The sequence below is a fragment of the Aedes albopictus genome, chromosome 2, assembly GCF_035046485.1.
Source record: "Aedes albopictus strain Foshan chromosome 2, AalbF5, whole genome shotgun sequence".
Classification (NCBI taxonomy): domain Eukaryota; kingdom Metazoa; phylum Arthropoda; class Insecta; order Diptera; family Culicidae; genus Aedes; species Aedes albopictus.
The window spans coordinates 100,333,249-100,346,097 of record NC_085137.1 but is presented as its reverse complement, the minus strand read 5'-3'; the positions used below and the strand labels follow the sequence as shown (position 1 = coordinate 100,346,097).

Below are 12,849 nucleotides of genomic sequence, written 5' to 3'. Positions count from 1 at the left end.
AGGTTTCTCTTGTCGCGGTCGAGACCGTGGCCGCGCCGCGGATGAATGTGTGAATGGAGCCTGAAGTACAGGGGATGGCCAAAATGTTTGGGATAGGCAACTTTTTTTCTCCTATAAAAAAATTCAACATGCAGTAACTTTTAATAGAGTGCATAAAAAAATCTCAAATTTTGACTGTTTGTTAACCTATTATATGTGCATCATTGGTACAAATTTGGGCTCGATTGATCAATTTTTCGCGAAGTAATAACCGTTCGGGTAAAACACTATTATTAAGACAACTCATTTTTGAGCTGTCATATTTCGGAAACCAGTGAACCGAATTGAATGAATTTTTCAACGTTTATCAACAATATATTGATACTTTATACGACGTTATAAAATGTAATATTTTCTCACGGCCAATTAAGTTATACCGGGTTGAAATTTTTACCCATATAGAGGAAAATAAGACAAATTTACAATACCACACAAAAATTACTAAATGTGTTCTTCCTTCAATCTAAATAGGCTCTAATATATCTGATTAGAGATACTTTGAGAACAGAAGTGGAAAATCTTTGGATATTAACACTAAAATTTATTGACATTGATGAAAAAAATTACATTTTTTCGAGAAAAATCCAAAAAGTGTCAATCCATGATATTTTTTTTTCAACGTTTAAAAAGTACCTATGTTTCAATAGTTTGTGAAGCATTTACATATTGTTAGTGTACGTTCAAAATTTCATTCAATTCGGTTCACTGGTATCCGAGATATGACAGCTCAAAAATGAGTTGTCTAAAAAATAGTGTTTTACCCGAACGGTTCTAACTTTGCGAAATATTAATCAATCAAGCCAAAATTTGTACCAATGATGCACATATGATAGGTTGACAAACCGTCAAAATTTGAGATTTTTTGATGCACTCAATGAATAGTTATAGTATGTTGAACTTTTTTGTGAGAGAAAAAAAAGTTGCCTATCCCAAACATTTTGGCCATCCCCTGTAGTTGCGGTAGATGCAGGATTAGATAGAGTCGGCGTTTACGCGGAATACAGTTTCGTAGGTGTATTTACAATGCGGTCGACGTGATCGACGACGTGGTAACAAGCAGCGATCTATCATGCATTTGAATCAGTCGATGTGGTCAGAGCGACTACCGGTCAATCAGTGGTCAGTGATAGGGTGGTAAAGAGAGCCCCTGAAGCAGTTGCTCTGGAGAGCGAACGTTCGGTACTGTGGGGAGCACAACCCGTTCGACTCCAACTGTCAGCTGATAGCGGGTGATAGAGAATAAGATGGACATTATGAAGGGATGTTCAAAATTTCATACAATCGTTCTCCTCATATCATATAGAAAATTCTGGAGCTCGATTTGAATAGGTCGTATGTGCTTTTGTCGATTAAAAATTCGATCAGTTCGATTCGCTTATTATAGCAAAAACCGTTGAAATTGAACAAAGTTGATACATACAGCAGAATCATCATAAAACAGGCTTTCCGTTCCATCATTTAAAGTCTCCAAATTATCTTCCATATTGCTACAATAACTAAAATAAACAGATCGAATTTTATATCGACAAATGTACATACGACCTATTCAAATCGAGCTCCAGAATTAGTACATCATCAATCGGTTTGGTGTAAGAGATAGAAGATGTAAAAACAATGTTTAAAATAAACTCTTGAAACATCATTATCATATCTAGGGTGCCCACTGACCACTCAACTCAATAAAATAAATTCCCGAATGAATACCCATGAAATACCTAAAAAAATTCAAAAGAAATTTATGGAAGGATTCGAAGCGATGAAATATAAGAATTCTCAAAAAATATATACCGGAAATCATTGAAAAAGAGCATGTTAAAACCCCAACAACGTCTTCACAAAATAATTGTAAAATTTTCGCTTGTCTTGAACTTTGAAGTTGTTGAATTGTCTTTCGAAAAGTTACTTGAGTTACTTGAAACATTTGAGAAATCTGTTGGGAAATGTCTGGTTAATCCTCTCGATATAGGGTCTGGGAGCATTTGGGCAAGGGGGCCTTTTTGGGCACTTGTTGCTAAAACTCAGCTAATTTCTTACCAAATGATTTCAATTTTTGAAAATTGCTAGATCATATGTACACCGAGACTTAGAGTTATAGCAGCAAGCAGTGCTGAAAATGTCATTTCGACATATCTAAATTCAACCATCTACAGCTCATGTTAGAAGTTGAACCTAAGAATATGATATTTGAAAAACTTGTGCGGCTTAACCAGTTCTACAGAAAAATCACGGAAAACTCGTTCTTTTTCGAGTACTTGAAGTAAATATCACGGACTGCCTTCGAAAAATGTCAATTAATATTCATGGTCAATATCAAATGGCATATTTTTTAGGTACTTCGTGACATTTACAGGTATGTTCAGTTTTTATCAACACGGTCCGCGATTTTCAGTTGACAAAACCGGAATAGTGATAAAAACGGAATAATTTTCTTTGACAAAATATTTTGCAACATTTTAATATGAATTGTAAGTTTTACTGTAGAACACATTCCAAAAGCAAAAATATGCAGTTTACTATGAAATTTAATTGTTTTTTTATGTCTTTCAGCACATCTTGGTTGCACAGTTCAAATTACAGTTTTTTGACTGTGCCGCCGACACCACATTTGTGACCACATTTTTTGGAAATTTATTTTCGTTGTACGCAAGAATGACACATATTACAGTTCCAGTACCCGGATCGACGTTTAAAAATATGACATACTTCCAGGAATTATTAATCTCCAGGAACATGATTTCGAGATCATAACAAAAAAGGATATGTTTACTTCCTTCCGGGAGGCATTTCTCCGCGAGTATCATCTTCAGTAGATTCCTATAAAAGTTTCGTCTAGGATAATTTTAGGAAATCTCCAGGATTTTTTCTAAGCAAGCACTTGTAACTTCTCCAGAATATTGGTTTTCCCAAGAAGTTCCTCCAGAACTCTTCTAGGTTACCTTGTACCATGCCGCTTGTTTATCTTTTCGAATTCGATAATAATTTTTAGAGAAAAGAAGTTTTGCTCCTTATGATTTCTTCAGAAATTCCTTCTCTGATCAACCTAGATGTATTTTTTTTTAATTTCTCCTGGAGTTTCTTTCGGTATTCCTTTAAATATTCCACCAGCTAATGGAATTTATTAACCTTCCTTATTCATTATGATGGGAAAAGCTCGCTGACGAAGTGTACAGTTTGGGTCTAGAATGGCCCTAATGCACAAGGTCGTGGGTGAAATGGTGTTCCTAGTTATAGAAATCTTCATCACAAAGCTACTACAAAAAAAAAGAAAACTGGCGATGGTGTGCCCGTTGCTGTATGGAAAAAGACGTTGGACGTTTGATTATTTGGTGAGATCTTTCTAATTTCTTTGAGATGTCTTGATGTTGATAGTATGGTGCCTGTAAACGTTTCGTAATTCAATCACTTACAATATGTTTTCCGGTACAACCGGGGAAGGGATCATCATATTTTTATTTCGTTTCAGAGAGCGAGCAATGGCGCTTAAACCTAGGCTTTCGAGCCAGGGCATAAGGGGAAAATCCTATGCCCCATCCCAGGAAGAGGAGCCTAGAAGGAGTGACACTAACTTTCTTAGCAACGTCACTCCCAACATTTTTGCTTATATTTCGTATATCATACTATACGGAGCGGTTGGTACGAGATGTCCCCGTTCTATGGCTTTTACTTAATATTCAATGACGCTGCACAGTAGGCCTGGCCGCTTCAATACTTGTAATGAATCTCTGATTCACTGCAAGCATTGATAATGACAAGAAAAATGATAGAAGTAGTCAGTTCTATCATTTTCCAGGACTCTTCCAAGTGATGGCTGTGTATGTGTAGACTAGACTAGACTAGAATGGCCCTTATGCACAAGGTGGGCTATGAAAATCATTTTGGGATTTAACCTGGACATCCTGTTGAAATTAATCCAACTCGAGTTGCTTTGGAGATTCACCAAGATTATACTTTTGAAATATAGGAGTATCTCCGTTTCATCAGAATTTCCTGCGGGAATTCTTCCAAGATTACTTTTTGAAATCCCTCCAGGACATTTTTCTGATATTTCTCCAGGGACTCATTCTGGGGTTCCTCCAAAATTTATTTCTGGGATTCCTTTAACATGTTTTCTAGAATTTCATCAGAAGTTCTTTCTGGGATTCTTTAAAGAGTTTCTTATGATATTTTTCCCTGGAATGCCCTCCATCCAAAAATTTCTGACAGGGATTCCTACAGGACTTCGTTTTGGTATTTATGCGCAGAAGAAACACCTACACTTACTGGAACTTTTATTACTGGAAGTATTCATTCCAAGAGGATTCTATCTTTCATCTTTGTGATTTCCTCATGATTAGTAAATGAACCAGCCTTGGGCTGACAATCTCGTTAAAAAAGATAATATAATAATAATTCTCCCCGACTTTTTACTGCGTTTCCTGGGAATATCCCAGTAGTTTAGTCTAGTAATCTTCCAGAAATTCTTTCGTCAAGCCCTCAAGAAATTTCTTCAGAGAGTCTCCTGATGTTGTGTGTAGAAATCTCCGGCGAGTTATTGCTGAGAATCCTCCAGAATTTCCTAATGGGAAACCTTGAGAAATTCCTTCTAGGAATCCTGTATAAGTTCAGAATTGATGGGATTTTTCTAGGATTTCTTTGGGAATTCTTAGATTCTTCTGAGAACCCTTCAGTAGTTCCTGGAAAAATCCCCACATCGTTTGTCAAGCTCCTAGACTCCTCTTTCCTAGAGAAACTTATTTCCGAAAGTCTTAACTCCTTATTCACCTAAAGGAACTTCTGAATTATTTCTTAACGGTATCTCAGAAAAAATCCATTGAATAATCTGGAGGAATACAAGGTAGAATCGCAAGTAGAAATTAATGAAGGAAACCAAGATTGCATTTTCAGAGCAATCGAAAGATGAAATCCCGGATAAAATTCTATAGGAATCTCCAGTTTACCTAGTGAATATAGCAGTTTCGGACGGGAAAATTTGGACAGGATATCAAGGACGACAAAAGAGATCTCTGGTTGAAATTCAAGCCCCGTCGAAAAGAAATAGCGACCAGAAAAGAACATCGCGAAATTTCAAGAAAATCGTGTAAGAAACCACGTGGAATTTATTGCACTTAAACAAAGTCTTGCAAAAAGATTGTAGTGTAAAAATTCAGACAATGACGGGCAAAACCCCGAACTGTTTAAGTTCTCGAAGAACACTTGAAGAGGCAAGCCAAGTTCCAGTTCGTACGTAGAGCTAGAGTAATTTTTCTATCGGACTATTGGTTTAATTTTTCTCATGTTCAAATAGGAAGTAAAATTATGTGTGAGAGAAAGCATGAATTAACATTATCTACAGCTGAATTTGAAATGTGTTCAAAGATATTGTAGCGTATACGTCTTCTATGTCATCATAGGTGGTTGCTTCAAATTCTCTCATGGATGCATTGCCACAAGATTAATGTTAAACTATAAATAACTCGTGGTCGAGGGAACAAATTTGACAAAAAATTTGGTGTTGACAAAAACGGAATGAAATGTTGACGAAATCGGATAGCGACAAAAACGGATAGTGATAATAACGGATAGTGACAAAAACGGAACATACCTGTATCATAAATATTCGAAAAAAGCGTTTTTTCCGTGACTTTCTTGTAGAACTGCTCTAGCCGCACAAGTTTTTTCATATACCATATTCTCAGGTTAAGCTTTTAAAATGACATAATTAAATTCATTAATTAACGATTTTTGCGGCTTAACCAGCCGAGTTTTACTTAATTACAAAAGCTAGACTTTACTAATTATTGGCGCGAGTGAGAAATGGACAAATTTTGGTGAAATTTGCGAAAAAGTTACTCGTTTTCTCGGTGAGACTCGAACTCACGACTCCTACTCACCATAAATGAAATGAAGGTGGTTGAATTTAGATATGTCGAAATTACATTTTCAGCACTGGCAGCAAGTGCCCAACATAGCGCTAATATCTAGATGCCCGCTCAAATGGTCCCAGACCCTATGTCTGGGGAAATCTCTGCGAAAACTGCAAAGAAAGCCTTGGTTAATCACCAAGAGAAATGGTATTTTATCTGGAGAACACGTACAGATACACCGGAAAATAATCTTTATCAAATTCTTGAAACCGATCAAATTACCAGGATAATCTCAGTATTATACATATTTAGAAATAAAAAGGGGTAAAATATGTTTTTTTAATCTGTAGTGTCATAGGAAGCACAATATACTGACTGTCTTACTCAATACATTTAATGCGTGTGGCATGTCCCAAGTGTCAATAGATTTAGACATTCACAAAAATGAAAAAAAAACTTTCAGAGAAATTTGATTGGCTAACCTTCTAGAAGAAATACAGCACCTTCCGGTACAATTTTCAAATCCCACAAACAATTTTAGGGATTCTTTCAAAAGTTTATTCAGAACTTTCAAAGACTTTCAAAGATGTATTAGGTACGGAATTTCTTTAAAGAATTTTGAAATTCCATCAAATATGTTAAGGTTTTTTCACAGAAAAAAAAACTTCTGAAACTAGCCAAAGACCCTATATTTCACTTTTGTTCTAAAAGTTTTGCCTCCCATTCCTTCTACAAAGGGGTTACATTTTTTCCAAAATTCCGTGAACACTATATGAATTCATAAGATTCACTTCCAGGGGATGCTTGGATTGTTTAGGAACACTTTCAGAAGATCCTATACAATTTCATCAGGGTAATTTTCCAATAATTTCTTCACTGCTTGTACTGGTCAAACTCGAAGTCCCCATTTTTTTTTGTTCTGTTTTCTATTCCGTTTAAAAAGGGGTTTTCCAAAAAAATGTGTACAAAATGTTGCTAACATTTCCAGGTATTCATAGAATTTTCTTCCAAGGGTTGTTTAGAAATACTTTCAGAAGGTCAGATACAAATTTGTCAGGGTAAATTTCCAAAAAAAAATCCTCAAGGTCATCTATCAGCAATTACTTCTTACAATTATTCAGTAATGTATGCAAATAGCTGGTACAATTGTAACGATAATAAAACAGTTACGATGATTCCGAAAAAAAAAATCTAAAACAATAAATTCCAGAAGAAATTTAATTTGATGTAGAGATGAACTAAAAATTTCGGTGTACCGCCAATGATCCGATAGTCTGCGGAAAATCTGTGAAGAAATTATTGAACAATTCGGTGCATTTGACAGATGAGCATTTGCAATCTTTTCAGTCAAAACAATCATAAAACAATTTTTAATAGAACTATAGTCAGAGATGGTGATGTTCTCATTGTCACACCAAAACACTGTGAACTGTAAAAAAAAATCAGAGCTGTGCGCGAATTACAGATGAGTTCGTGCAAGCATCACTCGTTTACGAGCCAGCTCGAGCCCCTGTTGTTCGAGTAGGTTTGTCTTGTGTCCTTATAACTACAGTTATCCTCCTAACTACGGTTAAAATTGTTTTGAATGAGAATCGAACCAATGAGTATCTTATGACTGTTCCTTCCCCAGTATTATCCATCTTCTTATTATATATTTACTTACGATATGATTAAAACTCCATTGGAAAAGTCAAATCAAATACTCACCTAGAAAGAGAAAATAAAATAAATATAATTACTTATTCAGTATTTTAAACATGGCATATTTAATATGAGCATGAGCCTAAATGACCGTAGTTGTTACTTTGTGAGGGACCAAAATAATCGAAATTGCACAAGGATTTAACAAAAGGAGCTTGGAAGTAGCTTACCGTTCCCAATATGCACCTTTGAAAACTCCAGACTTGATTAAGTCAATAACTTGATTAAGGGCTGTTCGGGCTCGCTTGGAAGTTAACCATCAATGTTAACTTCTTTTCCCGATCAGCCTAGATAGCTGTGTAGTGTCGGTAGCGGTTGTCTCAATTGGCTAAGAATAACACTACGGACCGCCTGATCCAGTGGTAAGAGTCCACTAAACAGGTGACCCCTAATTCATGGTGTTATGCGGCTTTATGCTTACCGTGCCAAAGAATGAATGGTTAGGGGGGTCTAATAAAAACCTAATCACAAACGGAGCCTGTGGAGAATTAGGGCGTCCTCCACAGTATTACGCCCTTACTGCGCTAACCGGAGCAATGGTGCAGTGGACCTTGCGTTTCTCCGAGATAATCAGTTGCCCTTCTTAAGTCTCAAATTTGAGGCTAAATAAGGGCGGGGTTATTCAAATGTTGTTAATTAGCTTACATTACTGCCTATATGGGTTCGCTTAATGCGTTTTCGCCATTGGCGTTTTTCAATTGACCACGATTTGATTCGTCGTTGATGTTTCCTTTTTGTGCTGTGATTGTGAAGAGTGTAATCCTGTCTAGTTTGGGTAGTGGCTACGGCAAGGAAACCTCAGATCAATTTTCAGCGTAAAAAGCGTATGTAGCCCAAGTGGATCTACTTCAAAAAGTTCATTTTCGTAGGGTAACTTCTGTATAGGTTACCTTGTGAACCCAGCTTTGCTTTTTTCATTATAGATGAACTGTCGTGCCTCGAGCATGCTCTATTTTAAAATAACGTTAACAGTATGTTTCAACCTTTCCTTATGGATCCCTTCAAGCAAGCTCTTGTTTTCAGCATCTTTTCGCTGATATTTGGCATCTGAAGAAGCTCAAACATTGATTTGAGATGCTTCAGTTTGATGCAATACTTAGGTAGTACAGTTCATGGTTAACTTAACATAGAATTGCACCTAACCCAACTCTGCATGAGCAAAATTTGTCATGGGTTGACTGATTGGCATGTGTCAGATGAGGACTCTCCATTTGACCTTTTTGCACTTTGGAGTGTTCCTTCGCAAACTTTGCGTATTCAGGCGTCCCTGCTCAACAAGCTAGGGAACCTGTAATAATTGGTTGCGATCACATTTTATGGATAACTCGCTTCCATTGCTACTCCAAGAGAGTTTGATTATGGTTTTGTTATTACAACGCCCTTCATTGTGGTATACCATAGCTACTGCTTCGAAAGAAGCTTGTCCTCTGCGGTCTGTGCGGACCGCAAGAGGTATTCCTGAATGGAACTCGGACCTGTTCAAGTTCTAAATATGTATCTTCGGATAAACCAGTCTTTTGTATAGCTACGAATCTTAGGCTTCTACCCCGAGGATTGTAGCTATAGAATCGATTTAGTGAGCACTAAAAAGCTCTGCTTACTTCAAATCTCCTGGAGCAAATGGGGCTTTATCCTATTTTTCTCCAGAGGGATTTGAGTTTTTCAAACATGTTTTGAACTCTTGTAGTTTTCTATTGGGTATTTTCATGGCATGAAATTACTCTGTAGTTTTATCCCGAAAGGGTGCGTGCGTTGTATAAAGAAGGAATAAGTTCCAGATTTATCTGGTTACGTCGTTCTTTCTGAAATGCTCGAAACGCATTGTCGATTATCACATCTGTGATGTTCGTTTGGCTAACATGCCTGTTCATGTGAACTCACATGTCTCCCAATTTGGGATGTCCACAGTGACTCTTTTACATAAAGTTGTATACGTTTTCAAGAAGGCACTCGCTCAAACGTAGTTTTTGCTTGGGTGATTTCTTGAATATTGAGGATGCTTTTGATGACGTGCCTTTCTATGTCATATTGAAAGTCGCATGACGTCGCAAGCTACCTCCAATGAGCTATAGGCTCTTTTTACGCTTATGCGTTTTACAGTGTCCTTTTCAGGTCACTGATTAACCCCGTTGTAGTATGAGCTATGAGCTCTCGTTGCGCTTATGCGTTCATTCCCTCTTCTAGGGCACCCCTTCCTATTTCATCACCTTTCCCTTTCCCAATTCCCATCCCTTGTCCCATTCTCCCTCAGGTAAATGATGAAATAGGCTCATATGTATGGCGATGGCACAAATGTCCCAAATGGAGGATAACGTGCCTCTGGAGCCGGCCTTCTGATACCTGATACCATTGGAAAAGTCAAATCAAATACTCACCTAGAAAGAGAAAATAAAATAAATATAATTACTTATTCAGTATTTTAAACATGGCATATTTAATATGAGCATGAGCCTAAATGACCGTAGTTGTTACTTTGTGAGGGACCAAAATAATCGAAATTGCACAAGGATTTAACAAAAGGAGCTTGGAAGTAGCTTACCGTTCCCAATATGCACCTTTGAAAACTCCAGACTTGATTAAGTCAATAACGTAACGTCCTTACGCTCATCGAGGAAGGGAAGGCATGTTAGTATGACGTGCGTTGCTACTAGAAACCGAGATCATATGTTATGCCCCACGGTCGTCATGGGAAGGAGTTTTTGTTAGTGGGCAGAGGTCTCCAGTTAGCCTAGTGGGTAAGGCTATGGATCGCCAATCCGCAGATGCAGTCGGGAAAATCTTCTCGACTCCCTGGGCATAGTGTATCATTGTCCCTGCCTAACAATATCCATGTAATGGCAGGCAAAGAAGGCCTTTCAATTAAAAACTGTGAAAGTGCTCAAAGAACATTAAGTTGAAGCGAGGCAAGCCAAGTTCCAGTGGGAACGTAGAGTCATAAAGAAGAAGAAGAAAGGGATTTTATATAAGACTTATTCAATATTTCATAAAACTGGATGCACTATTTAAAACTATATAAAACGGGAGCGGGGCATTTGGCATAAAGTCATGTGGCATACTCAATGCACCCTTCTTTGTTATGCCAAATGTCCATTATGCCAAATGACCGTTATGCCAAGTGACCTTGTGTCAAACGACCTTATGCCAAACGAAACAGACCCATATAAAACATGGGTACACCGTGGGAGGGTTGTGAGTTTGAAAATCACCTGAGCTGTGAATTATTTTCTAATATGAAATCTAAGAATAGCGAAACAAACTGAGCATCCCTCGTTTTAGTTCGACCACATGGTTTCTCCATCGTCATAACGAAACCCGGCGAGACCTCCAACATTTGAATTGAGAAAGAGAAATTGGGTTCTCGCTGAGTCAATCTCTCACGTATCCTCAGCAGCGAAACGAGCACCAAACTAGTGACTACGTGTAAACAGAGAGCAATTTTTCAACTTACAGCGTAGCAACTTTTTCTGGTTTCTTCCGACTGTACAAGAGACTCAGTGACACAGGTTATAAGCACGTTCCTTTGGTGTGTGGTGTACGATGTACACGACAAGAATTCCAAAAAGGAAACGCGAGAGCTCTGTTTTTGTGGCCAACGATACTGTTCGTTGAGTGCATACCCCTACATGATTGTATGCATGCCAAAGAAGTTTTGAAACTGGTAAAAGAACATTATTCAGTGTGGTGCAGAAAGTTTCTCGAAGAGAAAAAAAACGCAAAGTGTGGAAACTGCATTAAAAGGTGGAGCAACAACAACATCCACAGAGGAAAGGAAGAAAACGCATTCAGGTGTGGTGAAGAACACCACTTCTCTGTATATGAATTAAATTGAAAATCATTGATGGGTTAATTGGTGACGAAGGCTTTTCAGGTTACCCGTAATGGACCGAAGCGTTCAACAAGCGCACTTTAAATGGAATTTGCCTAGCGCGGGTAATTATTTAAAACTCAACTTGGAGGTTAATTTTTTGCGCAAACAAACAAAGTTACAAAACTTTATCGATCGGACCTAGGGGTTCGGGAGAAAAAAAGTCCCAATTGGAAACGCTAAAACAAAAACGAAAGATCGCGCAATACCTATACCTACTAAAGCCGAAAATGAGTTAACGTGGTTGTTGGTAGAGGAAAAAATCTCGCAGCAGGCTTTAATTTGCGCAGCTCAAAGCTGAAAGAAATGTAAACTTTATTCTCAGGTCTTGAGGGAATTCAATATACATACATTTAGTCTTTCCTTACCGGCTCGGGACTCTAGCCGACGCGGAGGAATTCAGTAGTCACCACCTAAATAACTAAGCAATGATAGTCCCATTTAATACACTATTAGGCAATCATCAGGATACAAATCTTTACCTGGTCCTACTATGGAGAAAAAAGGAATACTGAATCAGTATTACTGATGTATGCAGAAGTGACGTGCGAGCTAGTAATTGGACCTACAATATAAATCATATATTTAGCATAACCTACTCCTAACGTCTAAACCAAAGATTCTGCTCGCCACTCACACAAGTGATACTACGAGTTCACAAGATCACCGTATGCTATCGCACTTCAGCCCGAAATACTTCCAAAATATAACAATTCAATAAATTTCACAAAATTCCTTATTTTCTGCATTCAGAATCTCACGCAACAGCTCTACCACATTTCATTCGTCATGCATCTGTTTCCCTGATTGCTGTCGGTATGACAACCTGTTTGGCATGTATTCTGCAGTCGACACTGGCGACCTGTCATTGTCCGTGCTGCCAGAACATCCCCCGCCCCGTGGATCGAGGGGAGGGTCCACCGTAGATCCACCAAGTTCCATCATCGCCAACTTTACAACTGGACGTTTCAACTTACCGGTTGTCGTCCGTACAATTGCTTGCCGAACTCTCCCGTCCTTACCAAAAATTACTTCATCTACAATACCTCTCGTCCACGATCTTCTTTTGCCTTCTGCTACATAGACAAGGTCGCCGACCTTCAGAGACCTGACTTCATCCAGCCACTTAGTCCTCCTGTTGATGGTTGGGAGATACTCTTTCGACCATCGCTCCCAGACGTCGTTCGCTAACTGCTGAGATCTCAGGAAGCTACTCCGCAGGACACATCCTGGATCGACCGGCGGTTCCATAGGCTCATGCGCACCAGATGAGCATCCGAGTATAAAATGATTTGGAGTCAAAGCTTCGGAACTATTTATCTCCTGCGGCATGTAGGTGAGCGGTCGGGAGTTAATCAACCCCTCTACTTCGACAAGCGTTGTCCACAATATTTCATCGGT

At 38.3% G+C, this 12,849-nt stretch overlaps 1 protein-coding gene across 1 annotated transcript in view; it reads right to left on the bottom strand.

Moving 5' to 3' along the window:
* Positions 1–7,408: 7,408 nt before the first annotated feature.
* Positions 7,409–12,849, bottom strand: part of LOC115255312 (uncharacterized) — a 115,782-nt gene continuing 110,341 nt past the window's right edge. The window contains exon 4 of the mRNA XM_062850154.1: positions 7,409–7,589. Within this exon, the coding sequence (XP_062706138.1) occupies positions 7,573–7,589 (17 nt within the window). The 3' untranslated portion in view covers positions 7,409–7,572. The remainder of the gene's footprint in view (positions 7,590–12,849) is intronic.